Source organism: Podarcis erhardii (genome assembly GCF_964252035.2).
Source record: "Podarcis erhardii genome assembly, chromosome: 1".
Lineage (NCBI taxonomy): Eukaryota > Metazoa > Chordata > Lepidosauria > Squamata > Lacertidae > Podarcis > Podarcis erhardii.
Window position 1 is genome coordinate 24515197 of NC_138497.1, and position 13628 is coordinate 24528824.

Genomic DNA, 13628 nt, shown 5'->3' on the forward strand with positions numbered 1-13628 from the left:
CTGAAATTAAAAGTGCTTTTTTGTTGCAGCCTTTCTAATCTGGTTTTATAAAAACCCTCATGAAAAATTTACCAGTCCTAGTGAACTGGAAGCCAATACAATCCCTGCAAGTTGGAAAGCAGTATATGCCAATAGAAGCTGTAGGATGTGTTGAATTGCTGAAGTCTGGAAGGATTTCCATGCGTAAATTGGTCAAAATCCCTTCTTAGAATCATAGAGTTGAAAGGGACCCCAAGGGTCATCTAGTCCAGCCCCCTGCAATGCAGGAATCTCAACAAAAGCATCCATGACAGACGGCCATTCAACCGCTGCTTAAAAACCTCCAAGGAAGGAGAGTCCACCACCTTCCAAGGGAGTCCATTCCACTGTCAAACAGCGCTTAGAACAGCACTTACTGTCAGAAAATTCTTCTTGATGTTAAGCTGAATCACCTTTCTTGTAACTTGATATAATTATATTTGTCCGTTTGTTTATTAAATTAATAATGCATTTGTTTAGAGGAACAAATAAGGTAATTTTGGGAGATGGAGTATGCGCAACTACATGAAATTTTGGGGAAACAGCAATTCCAAACTGTTGATGCAAGATTACTGCCGCCCCCCCCTTATCTGCTCCAAAGAAATAATTAAAAAGCATCTTATCCATTCAACATTGCTCTCCCTGTAGAGAACACTCAACGTTCTATCCTCCGAAGAAATGTGTATACAGTGGTGCCTCGCAAGACGAAAAGAATCCGTTCCGCGAGTCTCTTCGTCTAGCGGTTTTTTCGTCTTGCGAAGCAAGCCCATTGACGGCTTAGCGGATTAGCGCTATTAGCGGTTTAGCGGCTTTTAGCGGCTTAGAAAAGGGGGGGGGAACCCTCAGGAACTCGCAAGACATTTTCGTCTTGCGAAGCAAGCCCATAGGAAATTCGTTTTGCGAAGCACCTCCAAAACGGAAAACTCTATCGTCTATCGAGTTTTCCGTCTTGCGAGGCATTCATCTTGCGGGGCACCACTGTATTATATGTGTCCTTATAATACACTTAGCTTCTGTCTCCAGGATTCAGCAGCAATGCAAAACAAGGATTGTGAAGTGTTCCAATGGGAAATGGGCTTTAATTTCCATTAGTACTTGTTCTAAGAACTTCTGATGTTTCTTCACATTGATATTTTTTTTGGGGGGGGTTGGGGGGAGTCAGTTTGCCCTTTCACAGAATTAATGAGTGAAGCCTCCAATAGGATTATCTTCTATAGGTATATTACCCTTTCTTATTGTACTTAATGCTAGTAGGAGCTACTTTTTTAAAAAAATATATATTCCAAAATGAGCCTTATGTTAATGAATTCTTTGGCACTTAGTTGCTTTGAAGCTAAACCTTTAGGAAGAAGTAATTTTTTAAAAAGCAGCTGACAAGTTTCCACTGCCTTGGCTGATTTGATGCTCATAATTACGTATGGGAAAAAGACTTTACACATTGCCCATATACACCTAAAGCACATCAAGCCTTTTTGAAACTGTGGGAAATGATAGAGAAAATGAATTTTTCAATATGCATTTGTTGAAGTTGCCATATATTCAAATACTGGGCAAGTGGTTCTACGTAAATCACAGTGCAGGGGATTCCTACATCTGACTGAAATAATATAATAACCATAACACTTCCATAGAATAACTTTACCTGCTTTCTCATGTTACAATCAATGCTGGCATCAGTCTCGACAGACAATGGCTTGCTCCTCCAGGGGTGAAGCCAAACCAGTGGAGAATCACATCACCTGCTCTGGCTGCAGAAAACGGTCACTTGTAACTTGGAAGTGACCTGAGCAATATGTATAGAGGTCCTAGGCTGCCCAGATGACAAGGCCTCCCTTTCAGCCTTGCGGATGTGGTCCAAAGGAAAGCAGAGCAAAGCATTTGGCACCAGCTTGGCTGCAGGAGTTACCAGAAGGAGGTATCACCTCCATAATGCAGAGGAGACTGAAAAGAGAGTGTCTTCACCTAGGACCACCTAGTGAATTTATTGCAGAGGTGAGATTTGAACTGATTTTTAGCCTAGTTCCCCAGCCATTATATATATTTTTGTTCTTGACTTTAAAATACATGTTCCTCTTTCTGTCTGGTCACTGTTGGGAGACTTTTACTACTAGAGCAGCTTTGGACAACAACTATCAGATGCAATCAGGGGCTGATGGGAATTGTTGTCCAAAGTGATTAGAAGGCCGCAGTTTGGCAAAGGCTGCTCTAGATACTCTGAGGAATATTTTCTCCACCTTCCCTACCCACTAAGGAGGATAATTTGGTGCTTTTTCTGTTGTTGCACCACAGCTGTGGAACACCCATATTCAGGAGATTCATTTGACACAGTCCTTGGTTACTCGCTGAAAGATTCTCCCATATTGGAAGACATTTGGAGTGGTATGGTGTTTTCGGATTATGCTATGTTTTATCACGATTTTAACTGTGTCCTGTGGTTTTATATGTCTGCTATTTCCAGCTCACTCTGTGTATCAGACAGATATAACAATCATTCCTCTGTGTAGTTCTCCTTTGCAAGCCCTGTCAGAAAGAATGGGCAGTGTGCAGCAAAATTGCACTCCGTCCAAGTGCACGGGAAAGTTCCTCAAGGTTTCTGTCCCATCCTCAACTTTTTTCAGGTTTTCAACTCAATACCCAAGCAGCCCAGATTATTTGCCTCCTCCACCCCCCACTCTGCAGGTTCCTCCACCGCTTAGCCATGGAAAAAGCCAATTGAAGCACAGGTGCCCAGTTGCAGCCACAGATTATGGCACCACCTCCCTTTCAGGGGGACTCTTGGGCCATGCATCACTATTGGCAGCCAGAAGATCAGTGTTGTAGTGCAAGGACTTGAATGAGCTCCATCTCAAGTTGTAGCTACCTTGAATTGGGGACACAATAAAGCAAGTGGGATTTTTTTTTTTTTTTATTTCTGAGCACCTGCACTTCAAGTAACCATCTAATCTCTGAGCGTGGTTAAGGCAGTTTCCCCAGCTACCAACTGATATGATGCATATGAAGGTTTCACATTTTCTACAGGCAGGGCTTAGCTTGGCAATCGACGTAGTTTCTGTATGGATCTGGGATCTTAAGTAGAGTTAAGGCAGCAAACCAATGTTAGCTGTCATAGCCATGGTTAAGCGTGGCACCAGACCAAGATCTTCAGAATGTCTCAGCTTCTGTATGTGAAAAGTAAGATCCTAGATGACCCTTCGGGTCCCTTCCACCTCTGCAATTCTGCAATTCTGTGTTCTACTCCAGTCTCCTCTAGCATGTTACACTATGAGCAGATCTCATTCCACATGCAGATGGGTTTTGTGGGTCTAGGAACAGTGAAGCGTTACTAGCCTGCTGACCCACATACTAAGTGGTGCATTGTTTGGTCATGGTTGGGGTAAGAGGCTTGATATAACCATATTATATGCTAAATGGACAGGAATAGCGGAGATTATATTCATTTTATTATACACTTTGTTCGGTGTACATCTGCCACATTTTTAGACAATCTGCCTCTTTATGAAGGTTTTATCCCTCAATTGCTGCTGCATCTACTATTGGCCCGCTAAAGCACCGATGATCTGCTCTTCTGTGATCATGTTCTGATTAAACATTTTCACTCAGTTGGCATTCCAGATAATTGAGGGGTCAGTTGATGTGGATTTAGACTGGGGCAAAAGCAGAGAGGTTGAAGGAAGAAAGCTAATCTCTTCCATTAGCAGTAGCTTTTGTGACTTCATATTTTTAATTCAGTAATAAAATGCCACCATTGCATACTAAATATAATTCATCAGCAATTCTTGTACACAATGAAGAAAAAAAAACTGGGAGAAAGATTTCTGTTATCAGTGTTACATATTGTTCAGCGACGAACTTTATGAAAGCTGTTCTGAGAACACCAACAATGGCTCACTTGAACCTGGGAATTGCTGTCCTAGAAAAGATTAATGGTCTACAAGCTTGGTATCTCCCAGCACAGTGTCGTGTACTGGAACGTTATGAGAAGCATATAAAAGCTGCCATAATTTCTGGCCAGTTGGTATCATGGTGTAGGCCACAGAAAAACATTTCATCTCCTCTTGGCAATTGAAAGCGATTGTGCTTATATATTGCTGCTAGAGAGCCTTTGTATATTTATCTGTTGCTTTTTTAAAACTAAAGGTTTGCATTTGGAATAACACTCATATCAATTAGCAATGCTGCATTTAATGTAATTGCATTTTTAATTAAGTCTGTAATATTCTGTCTTTGATTTAGGTCACTTTGTGAAAGGCAAGGTGTGTCAAAACTCAAGATCATCTCAGTTTATACACACACAAACATTGAAATGTGTTGCACAACTAAATTCATTTATATGGCTTACATTTATCAAACATCCTCATTTCTGCTCCATGTACTCCTTGAGTGCTTTTGCCTGTCTAGAGCAGGGGTCAGCAACCTTTTGCAGCCATGTGCCAGTCCACTGTCCCTCAGACCATGTGGTGGGCCGGACTCTATTTTGAAAAGGAAAAAAAAGAACGAATTCCTATGCACCACAAATAGCTTTTAAATAAAAGCACACATTCTACTCATGTAAAAACACCAGGCAGGCCCCACAAATAACCCAGATAAGTTTTTTAAATAAAAGGACACATTCTACTCATGAAAAGCACACTGATTCCTGGACCATCCACAGGCCGGATTGAGAAGGCGATTGGGCCGCATCCGGCCCCTGGGCCTTAGGTTGCCTACCCCTGGTCTAGAGAATGGTCTAGGGGGCATTTGGAGGAATGCATGTAAAATGGATTGCCTAGAAGGAGGAAAGAGATGTAAGCCTCTGGTTTTTGCATGGCAGGAATGTAGCCTGCTGTGTGAAAGTGAAAGTCACGTATGTTGCTCCACCCACTTTGCCCCTGGCTCCACCTACCACTGCCACATGGTCCCTAGAAGGGAATGCAGCTGACAGGCTGAAAGTGGTTCCTCACCCCTGATTTAGGGACTCTGGAGTTGTGGTACTTGAATAGCAGACCCATCCAATGTGCCATAACAAACCATTGCAACTGATGGGGAGTTAAGGTTTGATTTCTAAGAAATGAAAGCACAGATTGCTGTTGCGGAATATGCGAGCCTTTGCAGTGTGTGTGTGTGTGTGTGTGTGTGTGTGTGTGTGTGTGTGTAAAGTACGGTAGTTCTTTGGTAATTATCTGTGACTGTGGTGAATATGGCCCACATCACCCGTATAAAGACATCCTCTTTCTCAAATGAACTTCTCATCCAATAGCCTGAGTTTTCTCCTAACACAGTCAGCATTCATAATTCGCATTGATGTCATAGTCATGAGAGAAATGGAGGCATTTCTTTATTTCTTTCCTTTTTCAGGACAGTAGTAGATGGCATGATGGAGCAGCAGCTCTCACCTGACCTCCTGACAGCAGAGTTGATGCTGCTTACCTTCAGGCAGAGTGGCAAGGCAGCAGGAAGGGCAGTGTGGTGCAGATGCACCAGCAGAGTTAAATTTGGAGCTCCTGCCACTATGATTTCTCCGCACTGCCCTCCCTGTTGCTTTGCCCCTCTCCTTCTCAGTAAACAGAAGTGATTCTGCTTTTGGGAGGTCAAGTAAGAACTGCCGTCCCATCCCACCCCACTGTTTCAGGATGTATGCATTAACTTTTGAAAGGAGAAATGTGAAAGAGGGGTTGTTTTTCAAACAAATACGGCATTGGGTTAAATTTAAAATCAATATGAAATGACACATTTGATTGGGATAGGAACCACACGTTCCATTCATTTCAGCGTTTGTTTTTTTATTTAGGTAGAACTCCAGCATATCAGAATACGCTTGCATAACTTGAGAGGTGACATTTTATATTCTAAGATGCGTTTGGTTTTAATCTCCACCCACCGCATAAATCTCCATGTCGTTGCCGTTGGACCCACACCAGTAGCAAAATGCGCCTGGGGATTTTCGAACGCTGCCTGTATGTGCACACAGTCTAATGCCTTTTTTTTTTACCTGCTTTTTGCTTTATCATCCTGTACTCCAAAGTAAACTGTGTTCTGCACTGACATGCAGTTGGCATAATTAGAAGATTGCCTTTCCTTCCAGAACAGGAAGCAGCGCCAGTCAGAGCAGAGGGGAAACCGCGTGGTTGCAAGTCGTCCCACACCCAACCCTGTGTTGGTTTTCTTCCTCTTTGGTTTTTCCATCTCTGTTGGGGGGTGGGGTTCCCACACCCACTTTGTATGTGGCTTTTAAAAAACAACAACGCAAAAGATTTTCGGTAGTTCCTCAAACTTTGATGCTTCCCCACGCACGCTGTTACTTCCCTCTTGTTTCTGAGTAACCGTATTTCGGCTCTGTTGATGTTAGCACAGTACCGGGCCCGGGGTGTGTGTGTCACTGAGTTTGCTATTAGAGGGAGTGAAGCCTTCATCTGTAAAGGAGGATGGCATAGACATCAGATAAATAAGTCCATAAAAGGTGAAAGAAATTGTGTGTGAGAGGATGGGCGGGTGTGGGAGAGAGAGAGAGAGAGAGAGAGAGAGAGAAGAGTGGCCATTACAACCTCTTAGGTTGTGTGCAGTCTGTATTTATTAACAGATTGCAGGGCTTTCTACTCCATTACGTTATTACCCTTGAAATTGAACTGCATTTATAACAAATATGAAATATGTATTTTTAACACTAAAATGTAATTTTCCAACATAATACCCAAAATAAAATGCCAAGAAGCTATTAGCAGCAAATTGAATTTTTGCGGTATGTAATTTAGCATAAATAGTGACAAGTGTTTCACCTCCCTCTTCTCCCCTGCACCCCCCCCCCCCACCACCTTAAAAATGATCCCATTAGTCATTCAGTTTAGAAGCACAGAGGCAGCAGTCGGCAAGGGTGTGCATTTTTATGTCTGCTTCAATTGCACACTTCATTTATTTGAACATGGCATAGGCGGCTTTCCCTGTCACGCAGCATCACTAGGCGATTAGCAAGTTTCGCCCTAGGGCAGCTGGGACGCTTTGCTGGGGCAGATGTTCTTTTCAGCTTATTCACTGGCCGTTCTTGGTTGTTTACCGTTGTCATGGCTACCCCTATTTCCACAGCAGCCGCGTGGCCTCCTCTTGGAGGCAAGTGAATATAGTTATAAAAGGATCATATTTTGCTCTGTGTCCCTTACTTGCCATCTGTCAACCAACTGCGCATGATGGATTCAGAAACCGATTAGGGATAACGGCAGACAAGTGATGATCTTTCTATTAAAAGTAACAGTGGTCCTGATGCAAATGGCTTTGTGGTGCCTTTGTGAGGTTTGTGCCCCCCCCCCAATACATGGTTCTCAAGCTCCCTATATAGGCACGGAATTTTAATTCTTACTTGCTGGGGCACGGGGGTGGGGCATGTATGATGTCCTATTGTTGTGTTTGTGTACACCCTACGTACTAAGACTTAGACTGTCCAGTCTGCTCTTTTAGCTCACACACTTGCTACAGCTTTATGATCTGATACATATTGGTAGGGATTTCCCCTCAGGAATAGCACTTACACACAGTGTTCGAAACTCCCATTGTTCTAGGCGCATTTTGTGACAGGGAATTTCATTAGCGCAAGCAGTTTCTGAGCTCTGGGCACACAGTACTGTGCCTAAGATTTCAGATTAAAACCGCAGAGTGGAAGGAAAGGAGGACCTTTTTCTGCCTCCTCACTTCCAACTACTCTGAAGACTGGAGAAGAGACCCTCTTAAGAATATTAGGGGGACAGGCAGGGGAAGGACTAGACCATGTGAAAAATGAACACAATAACTTAGCTCCAGTTCATTCATTTTCAGCTTTGTATTCTTGTTATAAAAAAACCGCGCACCTAGATATTCCGTTGTTGCGCCCCATAACCTGGGTTTAAGGTGCCATTCAGCTTCTAGCTTTCATATCTCAGTTTCTAACACTGCTTTCACACTGAGTAATTGCCATAGAGCTCAATGAAACTCTTGTAACTAGTATTCCAGGCAAAAGGGAGGGTTGAGTGGAGGTGTGGAAAGCACACAGAGACTTCTCAGTTCCTGAATGGACTGCATGACTCAGAGCTGTGAAATAAGGAAATGGGGGTCAGATGAACCCTATAATAAGACCTCTGCATGCAAACACTGTGACTTTGGGGGACTGGAGTGTACCAGGAGTTTCACAGAAATCTCCCATCACAACTCTGAAAGGAATTCATACACACACAGAAAGAATCTTGTGGTACATATTTAATCTTTTGAAGGTGCCACAATACTCCTCCTGTGTTTGCATGTAATGCAAAAAAGATGTTTGGACCACATGTGCCATCACCCCGATTGTTGGCTATGTTATCTGGAAAGGATATGATTTGGACTCCAGTGATGACACAAGGCTGTTGGGGGGTCCTTAATAAGCTAATATATGCATGAATTATGTGAACCCTCAGATTGGACCTTTCCTGCCGCTTTGCTTCTCTCTTCACAAACCAGGATTCAGCACTTGGCCATAGCCTCCTGTTTCATGACACACTTGAGACTATGATTACTGTAGCTACTTCAAAACAAGCCGGGATATCAAGCCATGGTTTAGTTGACTTAATATCCTGGCTTGCTTGGAATCTGCTAACTGTAGTTTCTGGGTGCACATGTAATGGGAAACAATGGTTTAGTGCTGAATCCTGGTTTTTTCCCGCCACTTAAATGCAGAGAGGAGCAAAGCAGCAGGAAAGGAGCTGTGTTGAGAGTACCGTATTTTTTGCACCTGACTGTAAGACACACCTACATAGTGGCTGGATTCCTCTGGAGTAAATAGGGGGACGTGTGTTCGGGTGCTGCTCCGCTCCGCTTTGGACATATCTTAGAGGCTGCCAAAAGTGCCCTGCAGGGGGCTCTGGCCACATCTCCGAGCGGCTGATCTCCCCTGCAAAGGCAGCCAAGACACCAGCTGGCGGCTGGTTGGGAAGTGCATGCGTGCGGGAAGTCCACCTGATTGACAGAGGCGATGCTGCTGCTGCTGCCGCCTTCACCGCCACTTCTACTGCACAGCCCAGCCTGGCCTGACTCCGGGGAGGAGGTGGTGGCGCAGCAGCGCTCCGACGGGAGGGCTCTTCCCCTGCGCCCCTGAACCCCAGCAGCCTCCTCTCTGCAGCCTTCCCTCCTTCGTGCCGCACGATCCGCTCTTCACCCCTGCACTCAGGCGATTCGTCTCCAGGAACCACACATTCGATCCATAAGACGCACAGACATTTTCCCTTACTTTTTAGGAGGAAGAAAGTGTGTCTTATGGAGCGAAAAATACGGTACATCCCCTTTGTGCATACCCTAGTTCAATAAACCAAGGTTTTTGGTTTAGTGTTATCTGAGAACGCAATAGCGGCATGGCTATCCCAGCAGGAAAATGCAGAATGGTGGCCAATTCTGTAGCATTGGGACCACATATAATAATAAATAATACACAAACTTTTTATAAATGCGAGGATCTTTCTTTTCCCAGTTATATATATATTGGCAAATTTAATCTTACTTTTTGGTAACACTCGTCACTGTGGAGATTCCGTTCATTCTTTAAATTAGTGGGAGTGGAAATTGGTCCACTTGTAAATTAATGTATTTATTGGTTGATTTTTCCAGATCCTGACATTGATGCTGCCACTGCCATGATGCTTTTGAATACTCCCCCTGAGATACAAGCAGGTTGTGAGTAGATATTTCTATAGCCTATAGCACCATAGATATGTAAGCCTAACCTTCTCTTTCACAAAGCACACAGACTAGCAGGCTTAAAAATAATCATTAAAAAAAATGTTTCTGATTGAGAAACAAGATTTCCCAGTTAGACCCTTGGAAATTCTCTACTTAGTATAATTTTGTGGGGTGGTTCCTGTGCGTAAAATTCTATATCTAATGAGCGACAACAATTGTGTACATCCGATTCCCATGACTAGTGGCATGTATTAGATGTATACAATTGTCATTCGTAATGAAGCAGTAGTAGCCTGATAAGTACTTTCCATCTACAGCACAGGTAAGACAGTCACACCTAGGGCCACCACTAGAAAATTATGTTATGCTTTCTGTTTCCACTTTTTGGGGTGCCTTTGAGAAACTTGAAGAAAGGAAGAATTAAAATTATATTCACTCTTTAATCTGAATGTTAAACTTGCATGGCTGAATCAGATCCGTTTATTAAAAAGATCAGAAAGGTGGCTTTGTCAAAGGAGCACTTGAACAGGATTTCCCCACCAGCGTTTTCCTAGTCCAGGTATTCACTCTTCTTTTGAAAAACCTATTTCTGCACTAGAGAGCTCTTATCCAGATTATAAAACTTACTACATCAGAACTTTAATAATAGATACTAGTTCAGACAATATATTTTGTTTTACATGCAAACAGTCCCAAAGCCTAATAGCTCCAGGTACATGTGGACAAATGAAATGGGAACCAGATCGTTACAAAACAGAGCCAGTGGAAATTCCTGTGATGGTGGTGGCTAGAATAAATATCTCTTATGGGATTCTCTGCCTGCCATGTGCCTGGTTACCAGGTTCACACATTGCATTGGTTCACATGAACATGTGCTCAAGGAGTGCCAGGATTGTTGCTTGTAGGAGAAAATGGACTGTGTAAAACAGCATATAAATATTCCTTCTCTAAACAGAATAAACTGAGGACAGTTCCTTGTTATCACGTGGAATAAGTCCTTGATGAGTCTTGGGTAACAATCCTGTTGTTGTTGCTGTTGTTTTTACTGGAACTGCTTTTCCAATATCTACAGTGGTACCTTGGGTTAAGAACTTAATTCGATCTGGAGGTCCGTTCTTAACCTGAAACTGTTCTTAACCTGAAGTACCACTTTAGCTAATGGGGCCTCCCACTGCCACGCGATTTCTGTTCTCATCCTGAAGTAAAGTTCTTAACCCAAGGAACTATTTCTGGGTTAGCGGAGTCTGTAACCTGAAGTGTCTGTAACCCGAGGTACCACTGTAAAGGTGGCCTGTAAAATTAATATGTACTATGTCAGTAATTCCTAAATCTGTCCCCTAACCAGAGACGGCATCACAATATGGCATCTGCTGAGGGGCCATTGCTGCTGATGGTGCAGCAGTCATTGCTCCAGTCATTGCTGGGCAGCCATCATTGCTTGTAGTTGTTCGCAGTGGCCCCAGAGCTCTGTGACATTGTGGCAATTGCAATAATCCACATCAGCCACCACTGCTGTCTCTGCTCCTCTTTAGTAAGCCACCCACCCACCTGTTCTGCAGAGATAAATAGAATAAACAGGAGGAGAGGGGGTCATCAGCTACCATGCTTACATCAGCTAGCAGGGGGCAGGGATGTTGGCACATTAGGGAAGCCTCCTGAGGGGGCTTCCTCAAGCCTGACCCTGAACCTTTTTGTTTCTATTTTATTTGCTAGAAAGCATTAATAATAGCTTGGAATCAATTGTTCTGTTTCTGAAGCTTACTACTACATATGGAGCTTCATTTACCAGTTGACTAAGCCCGGGGGGGGAATGGCTGGGATCCAATTGTGCACTAGCGGAAGAGGGGGAGGGGAGCCCTTGATTTCTGCTGATTTCGCTCTCTCCCCACCACTGTTCCAGCTACAGTCCTGTGAACCAAATCCAGGCCATTTCTCAGGGTTCCTGGCCCTCGGGATCAGCATTTGGGGAAAGTGAGAGGTTCTAGTGTGGACAGAGAGACTAGACCCCTCCCTCCAAATTCCACAAGCCGAACGCCCCTTGCAGTAGTTGGAACCCAAATCTATTTTGCCTAGTTTATCCTGCTTTTAGATTCTAAGCAAATTTCCAAAGCGGCAAACAGTAAGTATCCGTAAAGCACAAACTAAGTTTAGGATATATCGTGGAGTGAAATCAAGCACAGCAACATCACCAGACAACATCATCATCAACAATAAAAGTAATAAGCGTCAGATAAAAATGTAAATAAAACAGTCTTCGCAAAAGTTTTCCAGAGTTAACAAAGTGTTTAGTTTGACCTTTTGAAGCTTGGGAAAAGAAAACAGTCTTAATCAGATACCTAATGCAGCATGGAGACGACAGCTGGGCCTCTCTGGGGAGCACATTCCCTATACAGACTGTGCCACCTTTCTCTGGTCGCTAAATTCCTCGCAGGGCAACAAGAGAAGGGCTTCTGGGGCAGATCTTAATGCCTGGGCAGGTTCATACGGGGATGAACAGTCTTGGGTACCAACCATTTCACTTTGAATGGTCCTTGGAAACAGGAAGCCAGAGAAGCTGTTTCAAGACTGTGCAAACATAGGAGCACAACAAGTGTATTGTTAAAGGGGAAAGGATATGTTGCTCTTTTCCCCTCCTGGCACTGTTCCTTCCTCCCCGCTAAACTTTCATATTTTTCTTCTATCAGTGTTTCCAGGGTGTGCGTGTGCATGTGTGTGCGCGTGCTTCCAACCATGTATGATAGTTTCCAGATAAAAAAGTGTGCAAGAACTGAGTGAGCTGACCTGATATTTTATTTGATTTTATTACTATACAGATTACACCACAGCACATTTGACCATCATCTTTTGCACACAGTGGATATAAAGTGCTAAGATAAAAAGATGGCTGTCTTTCCATCCTCATAGCTATAATTGTAATGGGATTTCTAAGCTCAGTTGGAGATACAGAATGGTAGTTAACTCTCCAAAGCAAGCCTATGCCTTTTCTCATTTAAACTATCTGACGTGGTTCAGAATTTGCACCCTGTTTTGTCACCGAAGAGTCACTTCTGGAAACTCCAAGTAACACGCAAAATGTGGCATGCCTTCTTAATTGTGCAAAACAAACCATAGTTGCAAATCACTGTGTGGTTCCTAAGGCTTTGTAGAGGGGATAGTTGCAATGAACAAGTCTTGTTGTTCATTGTTATCTTTAGTACTGTACCATCAATGCATGTGGTGCTTTGCAGAGTGGTATAAGGATCCTGCTTCCCCTCCTGTCTCCTTACCTGGCTGGCTGGCTTTAGGATGGTGTTGGAGATGCCCTGTTTGGTTCCTCCCCTTCCACTTGCCAGTGCTTGATTGAGCATACAGTGTCAGGCTGAACACATCACGACTGTGCACTTGCTTGCTTCAGAGATTGCTGCTGATTATTTGGTGGTTTGGATGACAGAATAAGATTAGAGAGAAGCCGTGAACTCAAAAAAAACCCTGGCCTGTGAAGTGAAGTCAGGGTTTTGGAGAAATACGTGCAGAAAGAGGTGTAGCATTATACTGGTCAGCAAGTTATTTTCTGCAGGGCTATTTTGAAATGGAAATGTTGTCATAGCCTGTACCCCCACCCCACAAGCTCCATGTAGGGTCGTCTTATTGTCACGACTGGCACCCCTTCCTCATCTGCTACTTGGTGGGAAACTAGGTATGATGGGGGGAAAGGTGACATTCTTCTTGACATCTGGATTTGACCTAACTGCTCACTCGTAGAGTTGTGGTTCCAACGCAGAGGGGAACAGCAGAAGAGAATGGATGGTCATAGAGGACTTTGACTGCTGAGGATGGAAGCAGCATGACATGGTTATGTATTCAGCAAGAGAGAGATTTGGTAGTACTAGACCAGCCTTCCCCAATGCAGTGCCATCCAGGTGTTATAGACTACATCACCAGCATGGTCAGTTGTTGGGGATGATGGGAGCTGTAGTCCAACA

The 13628-nt window shown here is 43.6% G+C and overlaps 1 protein-coding gene across 7 annotated transcripts in view; it reads left to right on the forward strand.

The window, feature by feature from the left end:
• The window catches only part of FOXN3 (forkhead box N3), a 195214-nt gene that overhangs the window by 158384 nt on the left and 23202 nt on the right, over positions 1-13628 (forward strand). For 5 of the 7 annotated variants that reach the window (XM_081862924.1, XM_081862922.1, XM_081862923.1 and 2 more), the window contains exon 5: positions 9595-9660. The exons of 1 other annotated variant lie outside the window; for it this stretch is intronic. In XM_081862924.1, coding sequence (XP_081719050.1) covers positions 9595-9660 — 66 coding nt within the window. The remainder of the gene's footprint in view (positions 1-9594; positions 9661-13628) is intronic. One more of the 7 variants, XM_081862926.1, reaches the window with a different exon arrangement.